This window comes from Streptopelia decaocto (genome assembly GCF_964273445.1).
Source record: "Streptopelia decaocto genome assembly, chromosome: 2".
Taxonomy (NCBI): Eukaryota; Metazoa; Chordata; class Aves; order Columbiformes; family Columbidae; genus Streptopelia; species Streptopelia decaocto.
Window position 1 is genome coordinate 127,398,210 of NC_138655.1, and position 12,625 is coordinate 127,410,834.

At 40.4% G+C, this 12,625-nt stretch overlaps 1 protein-coding gene across 6 annotated transcripts in view; it reads right to left on the reverse strand.

The window, feature by feature from the left end:
• Positions 1-12,625, reverse strand: part of CREB5 (cAMP responsive element binding protein 5) — a 260,643-nt gene that overhangs the window by 163,214 nt on the left and 84,804 nt on the right. For all 6 annotated transcript variants that reach the window (XR_014183407.1, XM_082046227.1, XM_082046229.1 and 3 more), the window contains exon 5: positions 12,146-12,318. Coding sequence is in view for 5 of the 6 variants with exons in the window: in XM_082046227.1 (XP_081902353.1) it covers positions 12,146-12,318 (173 nt within the window). In the remaining variant the exon portion in view is untranslated. The remainder of the gene's footprint in view (positions 1-12,145; positions 12,319-12,625) is intronic.

Genomic DNA, 12,625 nt, shown 5'->3' on the forward strand with positions numbered 1-12,625 from the left:
ACTCATCATTGACTCATGAGCTCCCCTTTCTGTTGCACCATGTTGGGCCATACGCCTTACTGGGGTGAAACAACAGTACTGCTGCTTCCCGTCCAGAAAAGCACATCTCATCTCAGCAGCAACAAATGCAGCACTGTACAACAGGTCTACCCACCTCATATCCTGTGACCTGACTTGAAAGCGGAGACCTGTATCAGCTTGTGGGGGCAGATAGGGAATTCAGAAATGTAGGGAGAGAGGGAGCAGCGTGCTGCAACACTAAAAGTCCCTTTGCCTGGGTGGCTTGTTTTCTTGGTTTTGGAATGCGCATCATCGATTTTGAAAAAAATACCATGAAAAAGCCTGCACTGTGCCCCTGTGGCCAGGAGGGCCAATGGCATCCTGGGGTGTATTAGAAGGGGGGTGGTTAGTAGGTTGAGAGAGGTTCTCCTTCCCCTCTACTCTGCCCTGGTGAGACCACATCTGGAATATTGTGTCCAGTTCTGGGCCCCTCAGTTCAAGAAGGACAGGGAACTGCTGGAGAGGGTCCAGCGCAGGGCAACAAAGATGATTAAGGGAGTGGAGCACCTCCCTTATGAGGAAAAGCTGAGGGAGCTGGGGCTCTTTAGCTTGGAGAAGAGGAGACTGAGGGGTGACCTCATTAATGTTTATAACTATATAAAGGGTGAGCGTCATGAGGATGGAGCCAGGCTCTTCTCTGTGACAACAAATGGTAAGACAAGGGGTAATGGGTGCAAACTGGAACACAAGAGGTTCCACTTAAATATGAGAAGAAACTTCTTCTCAGTGAGGGTAACAGAACATTGGAACAGGCTGCCCAGGGAGGTTGTGGAGTCTCCTTCTCTGGAGGCATTCAAAACCTGCCTGGACACATTCCTGTGTAGCCTCATCTAAGTGTTCCTGCTCCAGCAGGGGGATTGGACTAGCTGATCTTTCGAGGTCCCTTCCAATTCCTAACATTCTATGATTCTGTGAAAAAGATTCATGGTGCTCAGTAGCTCTTGGAAGAAGATATTGTAGAAAGGAATGCTCAGCAGAACAAACAACAAAATACCATAACCCAATCTTAAAAATTACTCAACTAAAACTTCCACTGCAATTCATAATTTTCATTCAATAAGTAAATTATTAACAAGTAGAAACATTATAAGTCATCATCTAGTTCAGGCAAATTACATTCTCTTTTCCCCACTGGAAGACAAAAAAAAAAAAAGACTTTCAAAGCCAATGTAGTAAATATTTTTTAGGTTAATATTTTTCATCCTATTCCCCTAAAGCTGTTGTTGCCTTTGTCATTTATGTACAGTTCTGTTACAGAGCACTGTTCTTTACTGGTAGAACAGTTCTTCCAAGTAATTTCCACCGGTGAACATATGAGCACTAACAAATTAGATCCCTTAATTAGTTCCAGGTTTTTCCAATAAGTAGTGTTGGCAATACAGTTTTTAGCTCTCTGTCCATCATACAAATAACAAAGCATGGCCTGTAAACATGGCAGGGCTGTCTCTATTTTCCTGATCATACAATAGGCAAGCAGGAGGAGTAAGAATGAAATGTATCCCTCAGTGATGGGTTTTAATTGTCAACATGGAATAGGTTTTTTGGCTTGAAGTCACTTACACCATCTTCAAGGACACATCCTACAGCTTCCCAACTTGGTCATAAGGAATACTGAACATTTCCAAGGACGTTCCCTCCAAAACAAAAACTGTTGTGTTTTTTTTTCCTTTGAGGTTTGAAATGTGCTTTTTGCTTTTGTTCTCAAACCCTGTTTTTATGTATATATGGGGTTTTGCTTCCCTCTGCATTTATGGGTTCTGCTTGTGTCCAATATTCTTTCTAGCATTTGCTTTATAGGAGTTAGGGCCCCACAACCCTTGATGTTGCACTAACATGCAACAAAAAGCTCCATGCTACTAGGCTATGTACAGAAAAAGACCAGACTGGAAGGGACCCCAACTTTCCCCACAGAGAAATATAGTTTCACTTGATGACTTCTGGAATGAACATTGCCTATTATGTTTTATATAGATTTTGAATAAATCCTTTGAGTCACAATTTTTTTATTGAAACAATAGAACTATATAGAGGCCAGGGGAAAATTTGGAAGCAAGTATGGATTTTCTCCCCTGTTGTGGAGCCCAGAATCCATATATTTCTCCACATCCATTTAGTATGGCATAAAGGGAACTCACTAGTTGCTTTCTTCCAGCTTTCTTTGCTACTTCACAGTAGAAATATTATTCTGCTTCCTATTTTATTTCCCCACAGATAAGAAACAATTTAAGGACACTCTAAGTCTGTTTCCAATGCAGGCCTGAAAGGGACTGCAGAGAAATAAGAAATTAAAACAGGCTAAAAAAGAAATTAATTGTAAGGAGAGAAAGTTTTCCACACAGCTCTTCCATTTGGTGTACATATTAACCAGCTTTGATTTTATAATCCATTGACCATGTATCTTCAGTATGGGCTTAGTGTAACTTCAAAACAAATGAAAACACTCAAAACAGGCACAAATTGAAATAAAAATAGGAAATTAGTGCAAATTTGGCCTCTTTTGTTTACCAGTTCCAGTTCATTTCTTCAAATGTAGCTGTATTTCAGCCAGGATAACCCATCTATTAACAGTTGCCTGTTGAGTTTGACAGACCTTCTTGTTTGATGGAATATGTAAAAACTATTGCTGCCTTTTGCATACTTTCATGTCCTGCCCCAAAAAGTTATTTCAACAACTCACAGCAATAATGCATTAATGAAGTCCAGCACGTCCAAAGAGAGATTCCTTTGGCACATTAAGTCAGCAGTTCACCTCTCCAGAGGCAGTTTCCAGTAACAGTACAAAAATACTTGCCAAGCAAATACTTGCCAAAGCAATACTTGCTTTACCCATGAGTACGTCAGGGAAGCTTCCTGCACACAACTCTGCCCAGATGCTCCAGGAGAGCATTACCTTTCAGCTCTGTGCATCTCTTGAGAAGCTTCCTATGCCATAGATGGGACAACCCTACTGCATGTTATAGGCCAGGGACATGCAGTATGAGAAGCCAGTTGTCAAGAGAAGGAAGGCTATATGTACAGCTATAGCCTTCCTTTTCTTATAAGCTAGCATTTGCTTCCTAGTTGCACCCCTTTAAGATCAGAGGCTGCCCAGACAGCACCTTTCACCTGAAGTTCATGGCCATGGTCATTCTCTTGACACCAGAAGCAGCGGCCTATCCAAGATATGACAAGCAACATCCACTATGAAAGGACTAATACAAAGGGAAAAGTTTTATGATATGTTGTATAAATGCCCAGCTACAGGTGTGAAAATGGATGCTCAAAGCATGCCCAGTCAGCTGAGATTTTAACAACCTGGAAACCCAATTCATTACTCTTTAAGAAACTTTTCATTATGTTCTCTTTTTGTGTCCTTTTTAAGTCATCTTACTTTCAAAGGTGGGGTCATCCTGGCTTTGACTGGGAAATCACAGACAATTCTGTGAAGGCAGAAAAGAAGAAGAAGAAAAAGATATGTTTAAAGACATCAAGGCCCTAAACAAAAATGCTTAATGCCAGGAACACAGACAAGAATAGAATGCTAAACAAACACTGAACAGTCTTCACAGAAAATTATTATTTCCTCAACATATACAGTATCAAAAATGTCAGGTTGTACTTGAACCCATGCTAGGGATCTTTAGGGACTATTAGATGTACATAACACTCTCAAAAACACCATGAACTGAACAAATGATTCAGAACAACTGCTCTGCTAGGAAGTCAGGATTAATATATCTGACTTCTAACCATGTCTAGAAAGTTTTAAGTTGCTTGAAGAAAACTTACAAAGGCCAAAAGCTACTATTTTCATTGAAAAAATCCTGGGATTGGAAGCACTGGAGGAATTTCTGTCTAGGACCACTTGATGCTGTGCCATTTTTTTAAATCTCACAAAACAAAAGAGCAAGAGATGAAGGGGACAGGAAAGTATAAAGATACAAGCAAGAAATGGTAGAAAAGGAACAACAGGCACCACTTTTTTCTTATGTCAAATGTTTTATATGTACACACTGTATTTGTAGGGTTAAAAAGAAGTAAGAATGTTACTTTGAGCCCCTACATTTACAGCACTGGTCAGCCTGGATGCGCTGGCTAAATAACTAGATTAAAGTAATATAATGTAAATCAGAATTCCCCAGGACATACAAACAGTTCTCTAAAGACTGTCAAATAAGCTAGGGGTTTGGATTTCACTCATTTGGAGAACTGTCCACTGAAAACATTTTATTACCTCACCAAGTTTTTATGGCCCCTGTCAGAACAGCTGTGATTCACTTCACTTGCAGCAGAGGAAGCTGGTAATAGCTCAAAGATTGCCCCCTTCATTTCATAAACCAATTAGGACCTGGATCCTACAACTGGAGTAACACAACCCCTTCTTTTACTGGCAAAATTCCACTTCATTTATGTGAGCTCAGAATGAAGGTCTCTGTTGGCAGAATACAGATGCTCATAGCAGCAAATGTTTCTAAAACACACTCTCTGATTTGTTCCTTCTTCCAAGAAACATTCTTCCTGCACCCCTCAAAATAAACTTAATATACCTTCAGGTTCTGTCTAGTCACCAGATCCTCGCAATTTGTTACTAAACATTGTTAAGAGAACTTAAAATTATTATTTACCTTATGGAATTTTGGTAGAAGATCTCCAAAATGACAGATTTGTTTATTTTTTCACTCTAAATCAAGCATGATTTCATTTGTTTAAAAGAAATCATTTTAGTGATGTTGTCAGATTTATCTGTGCTTTTGATTTAAATTGCATTGGGATTTTGTTTGGTTTGGGTCTTTTTAAAAGAGTATTTGGCCTGTCCATAAGCATAAACAAAACCATATAGATGCCTTACATGGGACCATAATGTACCACTGATTTCTAAAACTCAACGCATCAATTAATAGGGAGGCCTACTTTTACAGGTGTCAAAATACAATCCACACAATTTACGCATAGTCTGTGTTTTCTCCTAGGCATTTTTCTCTGAGCTACTGTCATTGGTTTTCAGCCAGGTACCAGCTTACAGAAAAAAAGAAACAAACCTTATAGTAGTTTACTAAACTTATAGTACATTTTTACATCCCTTCGAAAGGGTTGAAAAAATACACTGGCAAGACAAACCATGTAAAATCAAGTGGTTTCTTTTCACCATGTCAATGACAATTGCCTTATCGAAATAGATACAAACATGATTTCTTAGTGAGCAACTTAATTTTTATTGAAGTTCTTTGCACATGAAGCTCTTCACTTTTTACTCGTTACAGCCATTGTGCCACCCTCAGCAAATATGTAAGCCCTTCTCTGAACTGAGATGGTGTAAGGCAGCATCCCTAAGCTTGCTTTTTCCCTGGAACCTGCAAATTACTCTCTTAAATAAAAAGAAAAAAACCCAAAATTTTAAAAAGCCTTACACCAAACAAAGTCTATATTGTTTGAGTTAGTGTTTTACTGCGGCTTAGTTACCTGTCAAACAGGCTGACACTTGGATAAAACACATACTGGAATCATGCATCAGGGCATGTTAAGTGCAAACCTGTGATGAAGAGCAGAGCTACGTGATTCAGCTGTGCAGAGCTCTAATGATCATTTCTGGTCTAGGAAAACTTGATCTGTTGAATCAAACCCACTGCAACTCTGAGTTCCTCTTCCATCCAAAAATCATTTTACATCTGTTTTAGTTCAGAGAGTCATATAAATCAGAAGCTCTGATGATAAATTTTGATGACACCTTTAAAGAAGATTTATACATTGTGTATCATATATAAACGAGAGGCATACAAGAGATACCAACCAATAAAATTAAGCAATCAATGCTGTATTCTCCAGGTTCTGTATATCATACTTAAATTCTATTTATGACTTACTCTGATGTGAGAGCCAACCTATGTCTATGAAAGCTCACTATTTCTGTTCAGATACGGTTATGGGTGCAGTACGCTACTCTGACCTTGCTTTCCTACAGTTCTTGGGTGGGATGAGCTTTCCAGAATGGAAACATCATGATCCATTTCTTAGAAACCACTTATCTAAGAATTGGCTTGAGTATAGTTTTGCTACCTATCTGAAACAACCATCAGGAGAGGGAAAGGGCTGGTTTCTCTTCATAACAAAAGACAACAATCTTAAGCAAAGTCAGAGCCCAGCAAGTTACACAATATCCCTGATGCTTTTTTTTTGTGTGTGTTGTTGCAGTGAACAAGCAACATTTTCAATAAGCTTAGGACTTTTGTCAGGAAAAAAGTATGAAGCATAAGATACTGCATCCATTAATAAATTAAACCAACATGTATAACAAGCACATAACTTTCAGGATTAACCGTTGACTTTAAGTCAGATAAGAAACAGAGTAAACCATCTCCATTCCTGGTTGACAGGCTATTCATTACCTGGCTAATGATCTTCCTTTCAGTCCCCTGAAAGTCATCTTGATATATGTCAGTACTTTCCAACCCCTTCCTAGACCTTATAGCAAGACAGAGTTTTTGAGAAGGCACGGGAGTCTGTGGCTGGGGATAGAAACGAGATGTTGTGAACAATTACCCCTTTGTGCTGTGTCTGACACACAGACTGGTGCAATTTGTTCTTTTTCTTGCTGACTCAGCTGTGTCAGGAGAGATTGAGTCAGCAGCTACTGAACATGTCGTTGCAAACAACAACAGGGGAGGCTGGGGAGCAGACACAGCTTCCAAACATCACTTGCAGTTCGGTCTGTAGGACAACGTGTGGACCTGGGCAGTGGGTAGCTAAAAGGGATGAAATGGCTTGAAAGCATGCACCTGTCAGATTCTGTTTTCTCCCACATCACCCTGTCTACTAGCTGTGAGCTATGAGACAGCTCATTTCTGTGAATGGCTCACTTGTAGCAATTTCCTAAGTAATTCACCTGAGCTTCCCAGAGACTTGTGGCTTCTGCACACATGTGGCTTGATGGGATTCCATGTTAAGGTTGGCTGAGGTCTGTGTAGTAGAAGGGACTACAGAAAACATCTCCGGATAAATAGAAGAAGCAGGAGAATTAAACAGGGAATAAAGGTCAATTTTGAGTACAAAGACAGAAAAAAAATGTGGACAGAACAACACTGTCAGATGCTCTTTCTTCCCACCTCTCCCTTTTCCTCTTCCAGTGATCTAACTGATGTTCTGACATCCTGCACAACCAAGAATGGACCTCATCAAGTAACCAAGAGATCATTTGATCCTCCCTCTCTCACTGCACATTTCTTCTTATCTCACAATATATCGTGGTGCTTCGGTTCAAATGTGTGAGTTGGAACAGAGGCTTTTATCCCAGGTTTTCTGGAAAGGGAACTGGTCTTCGAATTTCATAAAAGCACATCATTCCATGGCCTCTTTGATGCCACACACTCCTCCATCTTACTAGGAGATTAAAGAGAGACTTTCTCTGGCACGTACAAAGACCCGTCTAAGCTACTAGCCTATTTTGAGTGCCTTCCAGAGCTACCTGCATTATAGAAGAATTTCTGCCCAAGAACATCTTTTACAGGAGTCTTTTCTGTTTCCTCAAGCTATAAAGGATGATAGCAGGATACTCTGAGAACTCAACCCACAGTTGCAGCCTCAGGTAGCTTGCTGCTATAGTAAAATTCCTGTGCTTGGCAGGTAGGAGCCCTGTCCTTCTGCCACCTCAGGTCCTTCAGCTTAAGACTACAGCTGAGAAGTTTCTTTCATTTTCCAAATCCCCAAGGCCAGTCACAATGAGTCTGCTCTTCACTGTGTCACCGAATATCTGTTAATCCCGTTACATGTCGTTTTCATGACCCCTCCATTTTCCATGATCCTCTCTTTGGAAGCCATTCAACCCCAGGAAAATATGATAAACTAGAAACAGAGAGTGAGTTGTGTGGCATCACAAGAGGAAAGAGAAAGTAACAAGAAGAAAATGCATAAGGTGTTAAAATGAATGCTGCATGTGTGGACTGAAAGGCTGTCCTCCCACTGGTACCATGATTCTTCGGTACATAAAGTCATCAGAGGCATCTTCCAAATCCCTCTTGTTGCTTTCTCTTACCTGCTTGCATTTCATCAAATGTGGTTGCAATTTTGCCCTTTTGATGCTGTGCCAGAAGTCCATCTTATCTTGATTAAAATGCTCTACAACACTTTGAAAACAGATAATCTACATCACATGGTTAATGCTCTATGTCCACTTTGGTGAGTTCACTGAATCTGAATTCACGTCTCTCTCTCCATCTCATACAGTGTTAACAACTTGCTGGATCTGTGACAACCCTGGGTCCTCCTGTGTTCCCTTTCAGCTACAGAGCTGAACCAGTGAGCTTCAAGCTGGAGTAATTACTAGTTGTTTCTGCTACTAGCTTGAAAAACAGCAGCATGTTACTTTCTTCAGTAACGCTGACCCATTAGGCTGCAAACACCTTTGCTGGCCTGAAGACAACATTAAAAGACATGCCCAGATAAAACAACCAGTGTTCTGTGTTGTCACCAATTTGTCTGATAGTTTTCACATACATTGCAGAATACTCAGTCTCTGAAATAATGGAGTTATTTTAAAAAAAAAAAAAAAAAAAAAGGGACAAATGCTGCTATTGTACAGCCTAGTTCAGAGTCCCATATCTTGAGCTGATTCAGCTTATCTGCCTTTCTATACCTTTGACAAATGTATGTCTTGTATCATTTTTTCTCCCCTTCCTCCGTACGCCTTACGGCTTTTCCTCCATGTATCTTATCTCCAAACGGTATGCTATTAATCAGTCAAAGACACCCTTCACTGCTAAGTGTTCCTCAACTGATTTTTCATCAGCACAAGTAGTTACTAGTTACAGCATTCCTCTCACATGCTACAGGCTCACAGGGGAAAGGAGGAAGGATGGCAAGGAGGTTAGAGACTGCCCCACCACATAAATACTATCTGGGACCTTTACACCAACCTGCCCATTTTCTGTAATGATTTTGTTGCTGTTTGTTCGCAAGCAGGTACATGGTGAGAGGAAAGTGGGACTGCACCCCGTCTCATTTTTTAAGCTATTAACCTTCGTGCTCTTCCCTTTTCTTGATTAATCTGGCTGGATGCCTGTTCAGTAGTCGCTGAAGCTCAATACCTGAAACAATGTGCATATATACACTGTGCCAGTAAGGCTTGCCCAACAATGCTCATTCTGTCATGTTTTCCCATGCCTTGTGTTAATAACGTGTTTTATATTTAAGCCCCCAGAGCCAGAGGAGGGCATAGGAAAAAAGAGAGAATCAGAGAGGGAGGGAAGGGATGGAGGGAAAGGGAAGTAAAAGAGAAGAAAGTAGGGAAAAATTACATCCCTCGGGTACGATAGCTGCTGTGAACTCACCCCCCACTCCCCACCATGAAACAAGCTGTGTGAGGGCACAGGTGGGTCCCATTCTCTGTTACTGGAGCACAGCCTGTGAGCAGGGTCTAAATGAAGACTTTCATTGCTGTTCCCTGTTTTCATTGGAGTAAGGCCATCACAAACATTTGCAGGTGGCTTGGCCATAGCCTGACACTAAAATATTTGTGGTTGTGATAAAAATCAGAATATTGCTACAAGATGGTTCTATATAACCTTTAGGGCTTGATCCTGCTCTTAGAGAACTAGCTCAATAGGGTTTTACCCAGTTGCTCTCTGCTGGTTTTATTGCTCATTAAAAGGCATATTCCCTGGCACAACTCTCCATAGTAAGGACTCATCTACCCTTTGGGGCAGCTTCAGATGTTTTTAAAAAAAGGGGGAACCCAACTCAAAACCACTTATTTGAGCACCTCAGAACATGGACTTGTTAAAAAGCTGAATCATCTCAACTTTATAAGGCCAAACCAAAATGACCAAACTTCGCAGAACTCAAACATTTTCTGAATCCATCTGGATTTTTCTTCAGTTGCCTAATATCAAAACTATTGTCCAGTCTGTATTCCTTGTGAATGAGTCTTGGATATAATTCTTAGCACGTTTAGAAGGATAAGATGAAGATAAATGGAAATGACAAGATGTGTTCTTTGAATAAATAAAACAGACACCATAGGGAAAAGACTGAAGGAAGAGAAGACAAACAAGAAGGCTCAACACTTTGGCAAGTAGACGAAGTCCAAAATGCAGCAATTATCTCCTAGGACACACCATGAACAAATAACAAAACCTCCTAGGAAGAGGAAAGAATGGGGAACAGAATATGCTGGAGGTGACACCATAAGTCTCATTCACACACCAGCTCACACAGAGACTAAAACGCTGACAATTGCCTCCCAATAGAACAGTTTTAGACTCGGACTCAGGAAACATTTTTGCAATTCAGTCAGGGGAGAATTAGGATATGTCATGACAAAGTTTCCCAAACGAGATGCTCACCACTGACTAGGAAATAGGCCTTTTTATCCTCAGCCCCTCCAACTCTGGAGATTCTAATCACTGTGGCCCTGAACCAACACAAACCTAAAACCTGACTGACAGGGTCTTGCAAAACGACATGCAGGTTTTTTTCTCATTATATAGACCCAATTATTTGGGAGCCAAGTACAGTGCCATATAAAACACTTCACCAGTGAGTATTAAAATTGTTTGTTAGGATTTTTTGTTTGTTTTTAATTAGGATCATAATAACCACTCTACCTATTAAGTCACAATTTGAACAGGACCTCAATCATTCTTAACCCAAATAATGGCATTAACTATTTTCCTTTCTAAAACTGAAACATAAACTGTTTCTTCCTCCCTCCTGCTCTCCCAGCCCCATCTTTGAATAGAATGGGACATATATAAGACAACTTTCTTGGATTCACAGGCAAATGGTATTGCACATGAAATCTCAGTGACCACTGTGTTTTGTCAATACGTAACATATACAAAGGCACCTCTATAAAATATGTTTTACCTTACCCATACTATCAGATTTCTATATTAAGAACCAAATCCTGAAATAGTAGTAAAAAGGAAAGTAGAGAAGCTTTGTCAGGAGCACAAAACAGGGGCAGTGGATGGAATCTATGTCCTGTGTGTGGCTGGGTAACTCTTACAGGGGGGTCAGTGCCATGGGCCATCCCTGCCACCATGGCACCTGGGATGCCCCAGCCAGCAGGAGTATGGAAAGAAAACTCAAAAACAACTGGATTTTCAGTTTTCAATACCAGGATTTCACTTTTAGGTTTTACTCTGGCAAGACTGCAAGTTGCTTATCAATTATTTAGACAATGACTGGGGACAGAGACTGCTTTTGCATTTATCATATAATGGATGTGACCAAATTACAAATGACAGATAACAAATCTAGACTGCTGCTTCATTCTCAGTCCACTGATTTATCTTTTTATCAGTATGTTTTCATGCATAGAACCCTCCAAATTGTCAGAGTTGTGTGACTAAAAAAAATGTACCCTCAAGCCATCTGGGCACTTTCTGTATAATTAAAAACACGATATTGTGACTTACAAGGACCTCACATTTGCTGAAAGTAACTGAGTGTACAAGACACGTGTGTTTTTGTACATGCAGTTCTCCAAACATGAGCACAGAATTGGCATTCAAGCCAATACAATAAGCGTCCGTATTCTCAATCTATGGGAATAAATATCGATCCATCATCACAAATTGAGCAACTACTCAGAGACGTGGCTGTGCCAAGCTCCATTTATCTTGACGGTCTTTCTATTTTGTCTTTTAGCATTCCTCAATTAAACAGAGTACGAAGGAAACAGCCTAATTCCACTGAGCACCCAAAATTCCTGTTGAAGGAAGTGAAAGGATCGGCTTCAGAAATACTCTTTCTTCCCAGTGCAGTTATAGAAACAATGTGAACTTTGAATGTAAGCAGATAAAACAAAAAACTGGAAGAAGCAAGCAGGACTTCCCTGAAAGTACAGCACTTTGCCTCTTTTGAACCGGAGTGCCAGATCTGGAAAATGTATTATCCTGGCCATTTTCCCACAGACTGCAACACATATTGTGGTGGTCCTTGCTGCATGATGGCAGGATCAAGTGTGAGCTCCATAACCTCAAGAACCACAAGGACAACATCTGGTCCTGCATACAGCCGAACCTTAAGAACCATGAGGACAACATCTGGTCCTACATGCAGCTGCTGGAGCCAGAAAACTGGAGAAATGAGAAAACGGAAATGGATTTACCCAATCTGTCGATTTGTGGAAGGTGCTTGCGTGATGACCGAACTGGACTGTGGAGACGGCATGGCTTGTTGAATCACAACGCTGGTGTCATGGTTTGGCATCCTTGTATTTGTCAGCTGGTGAGATCCAGGTCCTGCCATTGCTCCTCCAACTGTGTTATGCATGGATATATTCTGTGAAAATAAGGGAAACGTGGGATGGTGGAGAAAAATGAAGAAGACATAAATGTCTTATATTGGTTTTCTGTTCTACAGGAATACAATTAGAAATCTGAAACTATCAACAATAAGAAAAGTTACCGGCTTGGTAAATCCCAAGTCCATAGATCTTGTTGTAACCAACAACAATAAGGAAATGAAAAATAACTATTTACTTTTACAGGACAATGTAAATAGCCACAACTTGACTAATCACTCTTCTGTGATTCTGACTCATGATTTACAACGGGTATACTTAAACACATATTCTCCTAACTGAACA